The 12,666-nt window shown below is 36.2% G+C and overlaps 1 protein-coding gene across 1 annotated transcript; it reads left to right on the top strand.

Annotated features, from left to right (window-relative positions):
• Positions 1 to 2,579: 2,579 nt before the first annotated feature.
• On the top strand, positions 2,580 to 12,327 carry LOC131801859 (chitinase-like protein Idgf4). The gene is made up of 3 exons (XM_059120891.1): positions 2,580 to 2,799; positions 10,951 to 11,511; positions 11,573 to 12,327. The coding sequence occupies exons 1-3, from the start codon at positions 2,676 to 2,678 to the stop codon at positions 12,217 to 12,219; spliced, it is 1,332 nt and encodes a 443-aa protein (XP_058976874.1). The 5' UTR covers positions 2,580 to 2,675; the 3' UTR covers positions 12,220 to 12,327.
• Positions 12,328 to 12,666: the final 339 nt, after the last annotated feature.

Genomic DNA, 12,666 nt, shown 5'->3' with positions numbered 1-12,666 from the left:
ATTTGGAGTCGATTCAGGGATGTTTGTCCGTCCGTCCGCTTGTCTCTCTGGCTGGTGCGCACAATAACTCTCTAAGGGAGTATCCGATTTGATTCAAACTTGGCACATAGTGATATTATTGTCAAACTTAGATCGAATTCAGAGATGGGTAACATCGGTCCACTCCTTCTGGTTCAAAAAAAAAAAAATAATTTAGCTCTGAGAAATGATCATTCGATTTTGTGCAAATTTTGTAAATCGCAATATTTTTGTCAGTGCTAGGTACTTCCCACAAAATCAAATCAAAATAAAATTATTTAGTAGTTATAACTCTTATAAAATGTGACATAGGAGTCCGATTGTATTAAAATTTCGCACATTCTAATATTTTTATTAACACAAGATCTGGTGTTAAGATCGGAGTACTCCTTCCTCCTTCCCCCCACACACACAAAGCGTCAAAAAATGGAATAATTATAACTCTTTGAAAATGTGAAGTAAGACGCCGATTTTATTCAAATTTCGCATATAGAATAATTTTATTAACACAAGATCTGGTGTGAAGGGAAATATGGGACATCTCTTTGTGGTACCTCTCCCACAAGGGGTAAAAATTTGGAATAATTATAACTCTTATGAAAAGTGAAACAAAATGCCTACTACTATAATTTCACAGATCCCAACACTATTATTACCACAAGATCTCGTGTAAAGTTGGAATATATGGATCAAAATGCTGAATAAATATATGTGTCATAAAATACGAAATAAGCGTCAGAATCTCTTCGAATTTCAGATATCCCTAAATTTTTAATTTTATTGAATGAAAGCAAAAAATGTCGGAAATAGCATCACATTTTAGAATAAGTTTAGATTTATTTGAATTGGTCACCCATGGCACGAATTATGTCCTTCTAACCGCCAATCAAACCGTCACACTGTGCCCGAATGTTGCTCTGCGCTTCCTTGAGCTGATTGACACTTTCTTATCTTTTAGTGCCGACCTTGCTTTCCAAAACACTCCCTACACAATAGTCCAACGGATTGGTAGATTTTGGAGGCCATTGTGTGCTGGAAATGAAGCGAGGAACCTCATTTTGTAACCATTCTTGACTTTGTCCTGTTGGAATTCCAAAGTCCGCGGTCAAAATCTTTGCATGCCCAAGGATTTAATACACCTTCCGGAATATTTTCGCGATAATATTCGGCATCTATTCTGAAGCCACGGTCGATAAATACGAGAGGAGAGCGACCATCGGCTGTTATGGTGGCCCACCACCATTAGGCCGGCACTTGAGTTCTGGTGGCCAACCGAAGGTGCACACTTTCGGCTGATCTCGTTGGCAAGTAAACACGGTCATTTTGCAAAGCAAATTCGGCAAATCACCACTTTCAGCCAAGCGAAGCAACTCTTTTGCTCTTTTGGGTCTCTTTTCTTTTTGCCGCTGTGTAAGTTCTTGCAGTTTTTAGAATTTCAATGGCTTTACTCCGAGCACATTTTTCAATATTTGCCGAATGGAATATCGCGACATGTTCAGCTCACGAGCCATTTTTCGGCCACTGCGACGCGGATTTCGATCAAGTCGCTTCTTTACTTTTCGAACCATATCTGCTGATATTGCTGTTTTCTTCCGTCCACTTCCTTGACGTCGGGTTACGCTACGCAGTAATGAGCTACGCGGTAACGAGCGATGGTACAGTGGTGAACGATGGTAATGTTTACCAGGGGGTAAGGCAGGGAATACCTGGGTTTCGGAGGATGAGGATTGGTGGCTCTTTCCGAAACCTAGGTATTTCCTGCCTTAGCCCCTGGTAAACATTACTATCGTTCTCCACTAATAAACAAACGTTGTTTTATAAAAACAACAATAATGGGGTAAAGCCTGACCATTTTGCAACATCAAGATCTTAAATTTTATTAAGGTTTCTGATAAATCGTCATTCATTTAACGAAAGCTCTCAATTTAAGTAATTTGAAACCAAATGTTTCAAAAGTGAAAGATATAAAAAATGTAGCTCTTTCAAACATAAATACTTTTTTCAACGTCTTAGGGATATTTTTACTCACTTAGTTCGAAACACTGTGCACTGTATGTCTGAAAAAAAAAAAAAATAAAAAACAGATTTGAATATTGATGTCATCAATTGAAAGAACAATAAAAAAAAAAACTAAAACACTACTTTCAGAGAGCAAGAATAACATCACAAAACGAGTAAACAAATAAAGCGAACACACAGACAAGACACAAAACAAAATAAAAACAATAATAAATAAATCTGTGCAAAGCGATGTGTTATCATGAATTTGTTAATGCTCACGGCTTGTGTCTGGTCACCATGTGTTGTTATTATTGTTTTTTGTTTTTGTTGCTTTAAAGCCGCACTTATGGCTTCAAATTACACTTAATGTTGTTGTTGCTTTTGTCGGCTTCTCAATTTTACTCTATCGCCTGAAATGAGACATTTGGAGGGTTTGCGAGACACAACGAAAAAACAAAATCAAGTAAAAACACAAAAATTTTGTTTGCTTCTGTTTAAATTTGTATTTGGCGAGGTTCAATATCAGTTTTTGAAACCGACATTACTTAAGACGTTCCTCGATCTGGCAGTTTTAGTTCGTGTTTAAGTTTTGGTGCGTAAAGACCTATCTATTGTGTTTTGTTGTGTCCGGAAACCCGAAAAAAAATTTAGGCAAAATGAAATCATTTATTTTGCTCTGTGCCTTGTTCGGTGCAGTCGCTGTCCAGCAAACATTGGCCAATGCCGGTCCCAGTTCTCATTTGGTGTGCTACTACGATGGCAATTCCTATGTCCGTGAAGGTAAATAAAAACAAAATGCAATAATAAATAATATGTGAAAAAATAGAGAATTTTTTGAATAATTTTTCCACATGAAGTGTTAAAAAGGCCTCACAACAATGTTCTCAAGAACAAATGTGTTTCTAAGTAGTTGAATGCATTTCATTGTCGTTTGGTTTCATTAACCTGGGGTTTTGCGATCCTCTACGCCCCCTCTGTCTTTTTGACTAATTAGAATTTGCCAAAAAAAACACAATTTGAATGCCTCACACACATGACGTGTACCCATTTTGGGTGATTGTTTTATTTTTTTATTTTTCCTCTTCAGACTTCTCTAGAATTTTTAATTTCAATAGAAATTGTTCAAAAAAATTATTTTTAATTCTGTACTCGAAAGAAGTGCCTTCAAAGGTTATCTCTATCATTCGAAACACAAATTGTCGACACAATTTCATAATCTCTGAAGTGTTCGATTTATTAAGTGCCAACTTTGATTGTTGATGTTAGGGGTATTTTTTTCTTCTGTCTTGTTTCTTGGAAAGAGATTAAAAGCTTTTAGTTTTATGCTAATTAGATTATCGTGAACGAGTTCAGTATTTTTGTTTTGAATATACAATACACATTTATACAAACATGTGTGTGTGTAATATTATTAAGAAAATTGATTAAAAGATGCTAAAATAATTACATTTTACTTTCGATTTCAAAAAGAAGGCAAATTAAACATTGCAATTATTTATACGTGGGATGGGAGATTTTCGTAACAGATTTAATTTTTATACCCTGCAGCACTATGTTTTGGGGGAACTACAACTTTGATTGGGCCAACAATTATGTAACACCTCGTAATAATTTGTCCAAGACATTGGAAACTATATATGGATCTTCCTATCTCGCCGAGCTGAATCGAAATAGCTATGTGTGTTCATCCGTTTGTCCATGTAAATTTGTAATTACGCTACAGGTCGAAATTATGTTTCGATCTTCAGATTTTCAGTTTGCTCTAGAATTGACAATTAGAGACCAAAAAATCTTGATTTTGTGGTTGCTCTAGAGGTCACAATTATAGACCAATCAACGGACTTTTGAATGGGGCTGAGCAGAAGCCTATCAATTTAGATGGTCATCAAGAAATTTTGCCCTGAGGTTAGGCTAAGATCAGATTAAAAGCCTATTGTTGGGGGAAATGATCGAAAAATATTTAAGGGGTTGACGTGGACCAAAAACAGGGGTCACAATTATAGACCAATCGCCGGAATGGGAATTTAGAGCTGAGCAGAAGCCTACCAATTTCGGGTCATCAAATAATTTTAGGTTGAAATAGACCATAACGTTTATAAAAAAAGTCGGTTTTGCCGACAGATGTATACCCTCAGCTTTGCGTTATGGTTATTCCAACCGTTGACCCTTTATGGGGGAAGATATGGGCCAATAAATGATAATCAAAATGTTCAACTTTTGTGGTGATGGTGCCACACATCAGATTCCTTGTTGAGAGAGATATTTATATATACTAAGCTTGAAAAGGATTGCCGTTATGTTATTAGATATATAAATACTGACAATTGGTACCTTTGTGGGGGAGGTACCAGAAGAGATGGACCGATATCTATCATATTCACAACAGATCTTTTCTTAGTACAAATATGGGAATGTGCGAAGTTTAGAAAATATCAGTTGCTTAATTCGAATTTTATGAGAGATAAAATTATTCAACATATTGACCCGTTGTGGGGGAGGTACCAGAAGGAGTGGACCAAAATATTTCCATCTTCAAACCAGATAATTTGTGAATACAAATATTCGGATGTGTGAATTTCGAAGATAATTGGATGATTGTTTCGCATTTTCTGATTGCAAAATTTTGAGATTTTGTGGGGGAGGAACCAAAAGGAGTGGACCGATATATCTCATCTTCAAACCAGATATTTTGTGAATAAAAATATTTGGATGTGTGAAATTCGAAGACAATCGGACTCTTATTTTACATTTTGTACGAGTTATAATTATTCAACATTTTGACCTCTTGCTGGGGAGGTACTAGATGGAGTGGGTCAATATATTCAATTTTGGTAACAGGCCCACCACTGACAAAAATATTGGGGTTTGAAAAGTTTGAACAAAACTGGATGATTCTTTCTTGTTCTATGAGGCTAATTATTTTCTATGAAAATTTTGAACTTTTATGGGAGAGGTGCCAGAAGGAGTGGACCGTTATTTCCCATCTCCGATCTCGATCTAAATTTGACAATAATATTACGATGTATCAAGTGTAGACCAAATCGGATACTCATTTCGAAAGTTATCGTGCGTACCAACCAGCAAGACGAATGGACATCCTTAGATCAACTCCTACTATCCTGAAACGAATTTGGTCCATGTTAGTTAGACCCCTTATATTTCTAAAACAGCTGAACGGATTTTGGGTTTTTGCCAAATCTAGAAAAATATGGCATAGAACGATGCTAATATAATCCAAATACCGAATATAGGGACTTGCATAGAAAAATTTCAGTCATAGACTGTAATAGCCATTAGCAACTTCAAATATGAAATTTGAAACAATTCCGGGGAATAATGCCCATGAAGTCATCAAAATACCAAGTATATTGAGGTACCGTTATATGGGGGCTATATAAAGACCTGGCCCTACATAAACAATTTTCAGTGCAATTCTGTTGAATAATGTCACTAAAATCATAAAAATATGGAATATAGGCAGATACCGACATATGGGGCCTATACGAAGAACTGGACCTGCCTAGGCAATTTCCTGTCATAGACTTTAGTACCCAATACGAATTCTAAATACGAAATTAAATACAATGCCAGTGAATAATGTCGATAAATCATCAAAATACCGGATATCGTGGACCTATGTAGACTCTTCCAAGGGGTAAAGTACTAAGAAGGAAGTCCTTGTGTGGATTTTCAGATAATTCCATTGGAAAAGTTGGCAACAATCATCAAAGTACCGAATATCGGGTGAACCGTTATATGGGAGCTATATGATATCGTGGAGTGATATGGCCCATCTTCGAACTTGACCTGCCTGCGGACAAAAGATTGTGTGCAAAATATTAGCTTCCTATCTAAATTCGTTTTGACTCTAGGGTGATTACAACAGACGAACGGACGGAAGGACGGACAGGGCTAAATCGTCTTAAAATTTTACACTAATTAAGAATATATATATTCTTTGTTGGGTCTAAAATTATTACTTTGACGAGTTACAAACGGAATGATGAACCTAATATACCCTCCATACTATGTATGGTGGAGGTTATAAAAATCAGGAGGTACATTCAACAAATTGATGCACCCACAGATGTGGCTAATAGAGTGGGAAATTTAAGTAATTAAGATATTTAAGCTATTTCACTTTTAATTAATTAATAAAATTACAACAATCTGTCTCCTGTATACATTTTAAACAAATCAATCTATTGAAAACATGTTTTTATCCAGAGTTGTCATTTCATGATGCATTGTTGAGTGAAAATAATTTATATTATTCGGATGACGTGCCTCTGTCTGTCTGTTGCGAATTGTTTTACAACAACAGACAACAAACACTATTGTTACTACTTGTGTTTGAACTCAATTTTTTCGCATTCAATTTAAATTTGTTTATTTACTTCCGAGAATTAAATTGCAAAAATATAATCCCACTTACAGGGGTATTTGAGTCGAAGTGATAATTAGTTACGTCCGTAGCTAAATGCAAACACACAAAACAAGGCTTTGTCTGAATATGGTTATGCGACTGTTCGGTCGACAGACATATAAGACAGTAAGAAAGCAAAACAAAAGTAAATATTTTAAACAATTTCAATTTGATATGAAAGAATTATTTATACATCCTACTTCAAGGAAATATATTAAAGCATTCACAGTATGAATTTCAACTACAGGGGGAGATAAAAAAGACTGCAACCAAGTCAAATGCCATAATTTTTACATTTTTTAAGGTTTATTGAATGAAAGCAAAACATGTCGGATATAGCGTCAAATTTTAGAATAAGTTTAGATTTGCTCAAATTGGCCACCTTTGGCACGAAATATGGCCTTCAAAAACGCTGCCCGAATGTTGCTCTGCGGTATTTTGGCCCATTCTCAGCGAAATGCTTGCTTGAGGTGATCGACACTTTGATATTTTTTAGTGCCAACCTTGCTTTCCAAAATACTCCAGACCCAATAGTCCAACGGATTGGTATCCGGGGATATTGGTGGCCATTGTGCGCTTGAAATGAAGCGAAGTACCTCATTTTGCAACCATTCTTAGGCGACGCATGCTGAGTGCGATGGTGCTGAGTCCTGTTAGAATGTCCAAGATCTGGGGCCAAAATGTTTGCATGCCCAAGGCTTTAATACAGCCTCCAGAATATTTTCGCCATAATATTCGTCATTTATTCTGATGCCACCATAGCCGGCACTTGAGTTCTGGTGGCCAACCGAAGGTGCACATTTCAGCTGACCTCTTTGGCAAATAAACACGATCATATTGTTTGTTTACAAACTGCTGGACAACAAATGTTTTTTCATCGGAGAAAACCAAATTCGGCAGTTCACCACTTTTGGCCAAGCGGAGCAGCTCTAAGTTTTTGCACTTTTTGGAATTTCAATGGCTTTACCCCGAGCTCATTTTTCAATATTTGCCGAATGGAATATTGTGATATGTTCACCTCACGAGCCATTTTTCGGCCACTGCAACGCGGGATTCGATCAAGTTGCTTCTTTACTTATCGAACAATTTTTGCTGATGTTGCTGTTTTCTTTCGTCCACTTCCTTAACGTCGGGCTACGCTACCAGTATCACTGTAACGAGCGATGGTATGGGACACAAAATATTTATTCACAATTAAGCGATGTCCGCCTGTCTGTTGCAATCACACTATCTTTCGAACGAATTGAGACAGAAGGCTATAATTTTGCATAAATGCATAATTTTCCAGTAGGCAGTTTAAGTTCGTAAATGGGCCATGTCGGTCCACGTTTTCGTATAGCCACCATATGACGGTACCTCCCGCTATTTGGTATTTTCATGATTTTAGCGACAGTATTTACCGGAATTATTTCAAATTCCATAATTAAAGTTCGTCATGGGTACTACAGTCTATGGCAAAAATTTTTGTATTCAGGTCCAGGTCTTCGTATAGCCCCATAAAACGGTACCTCACGATATTCGGTATATTCATGATTTTAGCGACAGTATTTACCGGAATTATTTCAAACTTCATATTTAAAGTTCATAATGGGTACTACAGCCTATGAGAAAAATTTTTGTATGCAGGTCCATGTCTTCAAATAGCCCCCTATAACTGTACCTTCCGATGTTCGGAATTTTAATGATTTCAGCAACATTATTCACCGGAATCGTTTCAAATTTAGTCTTGAGAAATCTTAATGGTATCTACAACCATTGGAACAAACATTTGGTATGCAGGTCTACATCTTCGTATAGACCCTATAAAATGGTACCTCCCGATATACGGTATTTTCATGATTTCAGCGACATTATTTACCGGAACAATTCCATTTGAAGTTCAGGGTGCTACAGCTTATGACACAAATTACTTATATGGGACCACGTCTTCATATAGCCCCCCTATAACGGGTTTCATTTGAGCGGTGTTTTTTGACGGAATTTTCTTGATATTTTTGAAGTTTCTTACAAATGGTGTAAGGTATAAAAAGTTCGGCCCGGCTGAACTTAGCTCCGTTTTTACTTGTTATATTTTCAAACTATTATTTTTCATTACAACCAAAATAATATTACAGTTACACTTTTAATTACAAACATACATACTCTCCTACATGTATACATCTCTATTGTTAATTATTTTTAAGTTCTTTCTAAAACTGGTTCTCTAGCCATAAAAATCTGATCTTGTGATCAAATAATTGTGTGTTCTGAGTCATTTGCCATTCACAGCGTTCACTTTCATTAAAACGTGTTGAGAATAGAACTGCTGCTGCTGCTACTGCTATTAAGCGGAAGGTAATAGAATTATAATAACAATTTAAATATGACTAAGTCACCAGGCAACAATAATAGCTGGAGGTCTATTTGTGGTTCGATTTTAAGGTGATATCTTATTTTAAGTGCACCACAAATAATTAAAATAAAAAGCCATTGGGGTGGAAATGAACAAAATATATTAAAAATATTATAATGGGTCTAAAGTGTTTAGAGAACAGGCCCCTGAAAAATCCTCTATAATGTATGGAAAATGATGAATTTCATATATACACTTATGACATAAAAACACAAATTCGTTGAGCGATCTTGAAATCATTTACAATATATTGTTAAAATAACCCTTACAAACTTCACAACATAGCTGTTCAATCAACCAGTCATGAAATTTAGGATTAAAGATTCAGAAATCTTTAACAAACAAATTTTAAAGCCCTATATTTTGTGATCTATAAATGAAAAGATAAAATAATTCTATGATTTGCATGCGTTGTTAGTTTTTAAGACGATTCATGTTTAAATTATAGAGAAAACTGAAGATGATTGACAATGGAACAAAATATGAAAAGTGGGTGAAATATTTAAACTGATATTGTCAAAAAGTAAATAGCCAAAAATCAACTTTTATTAGTTCTACAAAATGATCTTAAAATTTCGTCACTACATCTTTAGAATTCAGTATAAACAATTAAAAAAGCACTAAGTTCGGCCGAACTTTGAATACCGTCCACCATTTAAAACGAATTAGAAAAATTTAAAAAAAATCCTTAAAAATATTAGTTAAAATCTTTAAAATATCGAATATCGGAAGGTGCCAATATATGGGGGATATACGATATTGTGGACCTATATAGACAAATCTATGTCTGGAGGTAAAGTACTTACAAAGAACTACTTGTGTAGAATTTCAGACTATTCCGTTGAAAAATGTGGCTAAAATCATAAAAATACCGAATATCGGGGGTTACCGTTATATGGGGGCTATACAATATCGTGGACTTATATAGATAGTTCTTTTTAAGGGGGAAAACACTCACAAGGGTCTCCTGGTGTGGAATTTCAGACAATTCCATTGAAAAATGTGACAAAAATCATCAAAATACCGAATATGGACCGATATAGCTCATCTTCGAACTTGACCTGCCTGAAGAAAAAGACAGATCTTTGCAAAATCTTCAAAAATGGATTTGGACATAAAGGGACTTCCAACATATTGTAGTGTTGAAGGGTATCACATGGTCGGCCTCTCACGACTATAGCCTTTGCTTACTTGTTTTTAGAAGACTATCCAAACTAGTCGGCTTCTGTCCAGTCCTAAACTCTAACTCCATGCCAAATTCCGCGCCTATTGAGGTATAATTGTGACGTGTAGATTTTTTTTCTGTTTTTGGTGTTACATAATTTTTTGTCCAATCAAACTCATAATACCCTCAACGCATAGTGTTGTGGGGTATAACAACAAAGACCTCGACCTCAATTTTATAAAACTCACATTTAAAAGTCTTTCAAAATACTTTGAATAAATAATTTCAAATTCATAATTATATACATTTAAACTATTCATATAGTCCTTAACATTTCTTCAATAAATAGTTCTACAATTCACTATCATAAACTAAAAAAATCGATTTTAAACAGTCTGGAAAATACCTCTAAAGTCCTTCAATAAATGGTCTTAAAATCCACGTTTAAATAATTTCTTCTAAAATTCTAGATAAAGGTCAATTAAAAACTCTTCAAAAATAGTCTTAAAATCCATGATTGAAGTCCTTTAAATTTTTCACCTCAAAATCTTTCAAAATACCACAATCCATCACACGAGCCCTTCACAATATAAAAAATATTTAATTTCACAATTAAGGCTTTTCAGAAAGATTTTTAAAAATCCATGACGATAAGCCTAACAAGCCTTCAAGAAATGTTTAGAAAAGTGAAATCGGAAGGTGCTTTGTTCAGTATATGTTGAAGTCATTCATTGATTATTTGGGCATGAATGAGAAAAATTTCGTATTTCAGGCAATTTGCGATAATAAAATAAATAAAAAAACTATCATTCACAAGCAAATAATAAATTATCAACAGACATAAACATATTGAGGTCACAACGTGTGTGTGAAAAATGTGTCATTTCCGAGAATCCATGCATATTAAACACTTATTTATGACGAAAAATTTTGTTTTTTTATTTACAGGCCTTGCCAAATTGACTTTGCCCGAATTGGAACCCGCCTTGCAATTCTGCTCCCACTTGGTGTATGGCTATGCTAGTATCAACCCCACCAGCAACAAATTGGTTAGCAGCAATGAAAAACTTGATTTGGATGTTGGCACCGGTTTGTATCGCACCGTTACCGGTTTGAAGAAGAAATTCCCCCATTTGAAGGTGTTGTTGAGTGTGGGCGGTGATCGCGATGAAGTCGATCCCGATAGCAACAAATATTTGACATTGTTGGAGTCGAGCAATGCCCGCATTCCCTTCATCAACAGTGCCCACGCTTTGGTTAAAACCTATGGTTTCGATGGCCTCGATGTAGCCTGGCAATTCCCCAAGAATAAGCCCAAGAAGGTTCATGGCGGTTTCGGTAAATTCTGGAAGGGTATTAAGAAAGTCTTCAGCGGTGATTTTGTTGTTGACGAAAAGGCTGAGGAACACAAGGAAGCTTTCACCGCTTTGGTGCGTGAATTGAAGAATGCTTTGCGTCCCGATGGTTATCTGTTGGGTTTGACCGTGTTGCCCAATGTGAACTCTTCATGTAAGTGTAGAATGAAAATATTTGTAAAAATAAAAGACGTTTTAATGTTTCCTATTTTTAGTGTTCTATGATGTCCCCGCCTTGGTCAACAACTTGGACTATGTCAATTTGATGGCTTTCGATTTCCAAACCCCCGAACGTAACCCCGAAGTTGCTGATTTCCCTGCTCCCTTGTATGAACTTAATGAACGCAACCCCGAATCAAATGTCAACTTCCAAGTCCAATACTGGTTGCAAAACCATTGCCCCGCCTCCAAGATCAACGTGGGTATTGCCTCCTATGGCCGCTCATGGAAAATGACCAAGGATTCCGGTCTGACCGGTTTGCCTCCAGTATCTGATACCGATAAGGCTGGTCCCGCTGGCGTCCAAACTCAAATCGATGGTCTCTACAGCTGGCCTGAGGTTTGCAGCAAATTGCCCAACAATGCCAATCAACATTTGAAGGGTGCCGATCAACCCCTCCGCAAGGTTGGTGATCCAACCAAACGTTTCGGTAACTATGCCTACCGCTCCGCTGATGATAAGGGTGAAAACGGTCTATGGGTTGGTTATGAAGATCCCGATACCGCTGCCAACAAGGCTGCCTACGTTAAGGCCAAGGGTTTGGGTGGTGTTGCCTTGGTCGATTTATCCTATGATGATTTCCGTGGCTCCTGCTCCGGTGATAAGTATCCCATTCTGCGTGCCATCAAGTATAAATTGTAAATTGTGATCCGAACTCAATCACTCACACTTCACTAAGTTAAGATCCTTAAGATATTGTTTTTTGTATTTGCAAATGCAATCGTAAATAAATGTTAACATGTTATCAAAGTCATAATTTTTGGAATTTTTGGGACGAACAAGATGCAAAGGCATGCGAGGAAAGGACAAAAGTCCCGACACCACTATGCATATTTTGTATTTCTACCCATAACAAATATACACTTATATTGGGAACTAGCAAATGCTCGCTGCTTCGTATGCGGAAAAATAATATATATTTCGAAGTGATCTACTGAAATTTATAACTATTTTCCTACAACCTATACAAAATTTAATAACATTTAGAACAGTTCTAAAACTTTTCAAAATAATCTACTCATGTCAATCCTATTTCCACGAATTGAAATTCAATGCTAGTTTTCAAGTTTTTTACCACTATCAGTTCAC

Source organism: Musca domestica, unplaced genomic scaffold (genome assembly GCF_030504385.1).
Source record: "Musca domestica strain aabys unplaced genomic scaffold, Musca_domestica.polishedcontigs.V.1.1 18, whole genome shotgun sequence".
Taxonomy (NCBI): domain Eukaryota; kingdom Metazoa; phylum Arthropoda; class Insecta; order Diptera; family Muscidae; genus Musca; species Musca domestica.
The sequence above is the reverse complement of the archived record's forward strand: the minus strand, read 5'-3'. Positions and strand labels throughout refer to the sequence as shown.

What these genes read in the sequence shown, in the direction of transcription:
- LOC131801859 (XM_059120891.1), top strand. Translation starts at nt 2,676, where the DNA reads ATGAAATCATTTATTTTGCTCTGTGCCTTGTTCGGTGCAGTCGCTGTC. An exon ending in CAATTCCTATGTCCGTGAAG is followed by an intron (nt 2,800 to 10,950) that starts GTAAATAAAAAC and finishes TTTTATTTACAG; the next exon opens with GCCTTGCCAAATTGACTTTG. An exon ending in GCCCAATGTGAACTCTTCAT is followed by an intron (nt 11,512 to 11,572) that starts GTAAGTGTAGAA and finishes TCCTATTTTTAG; the next exon opens with TGTTCTATGATGTCCCCGCC.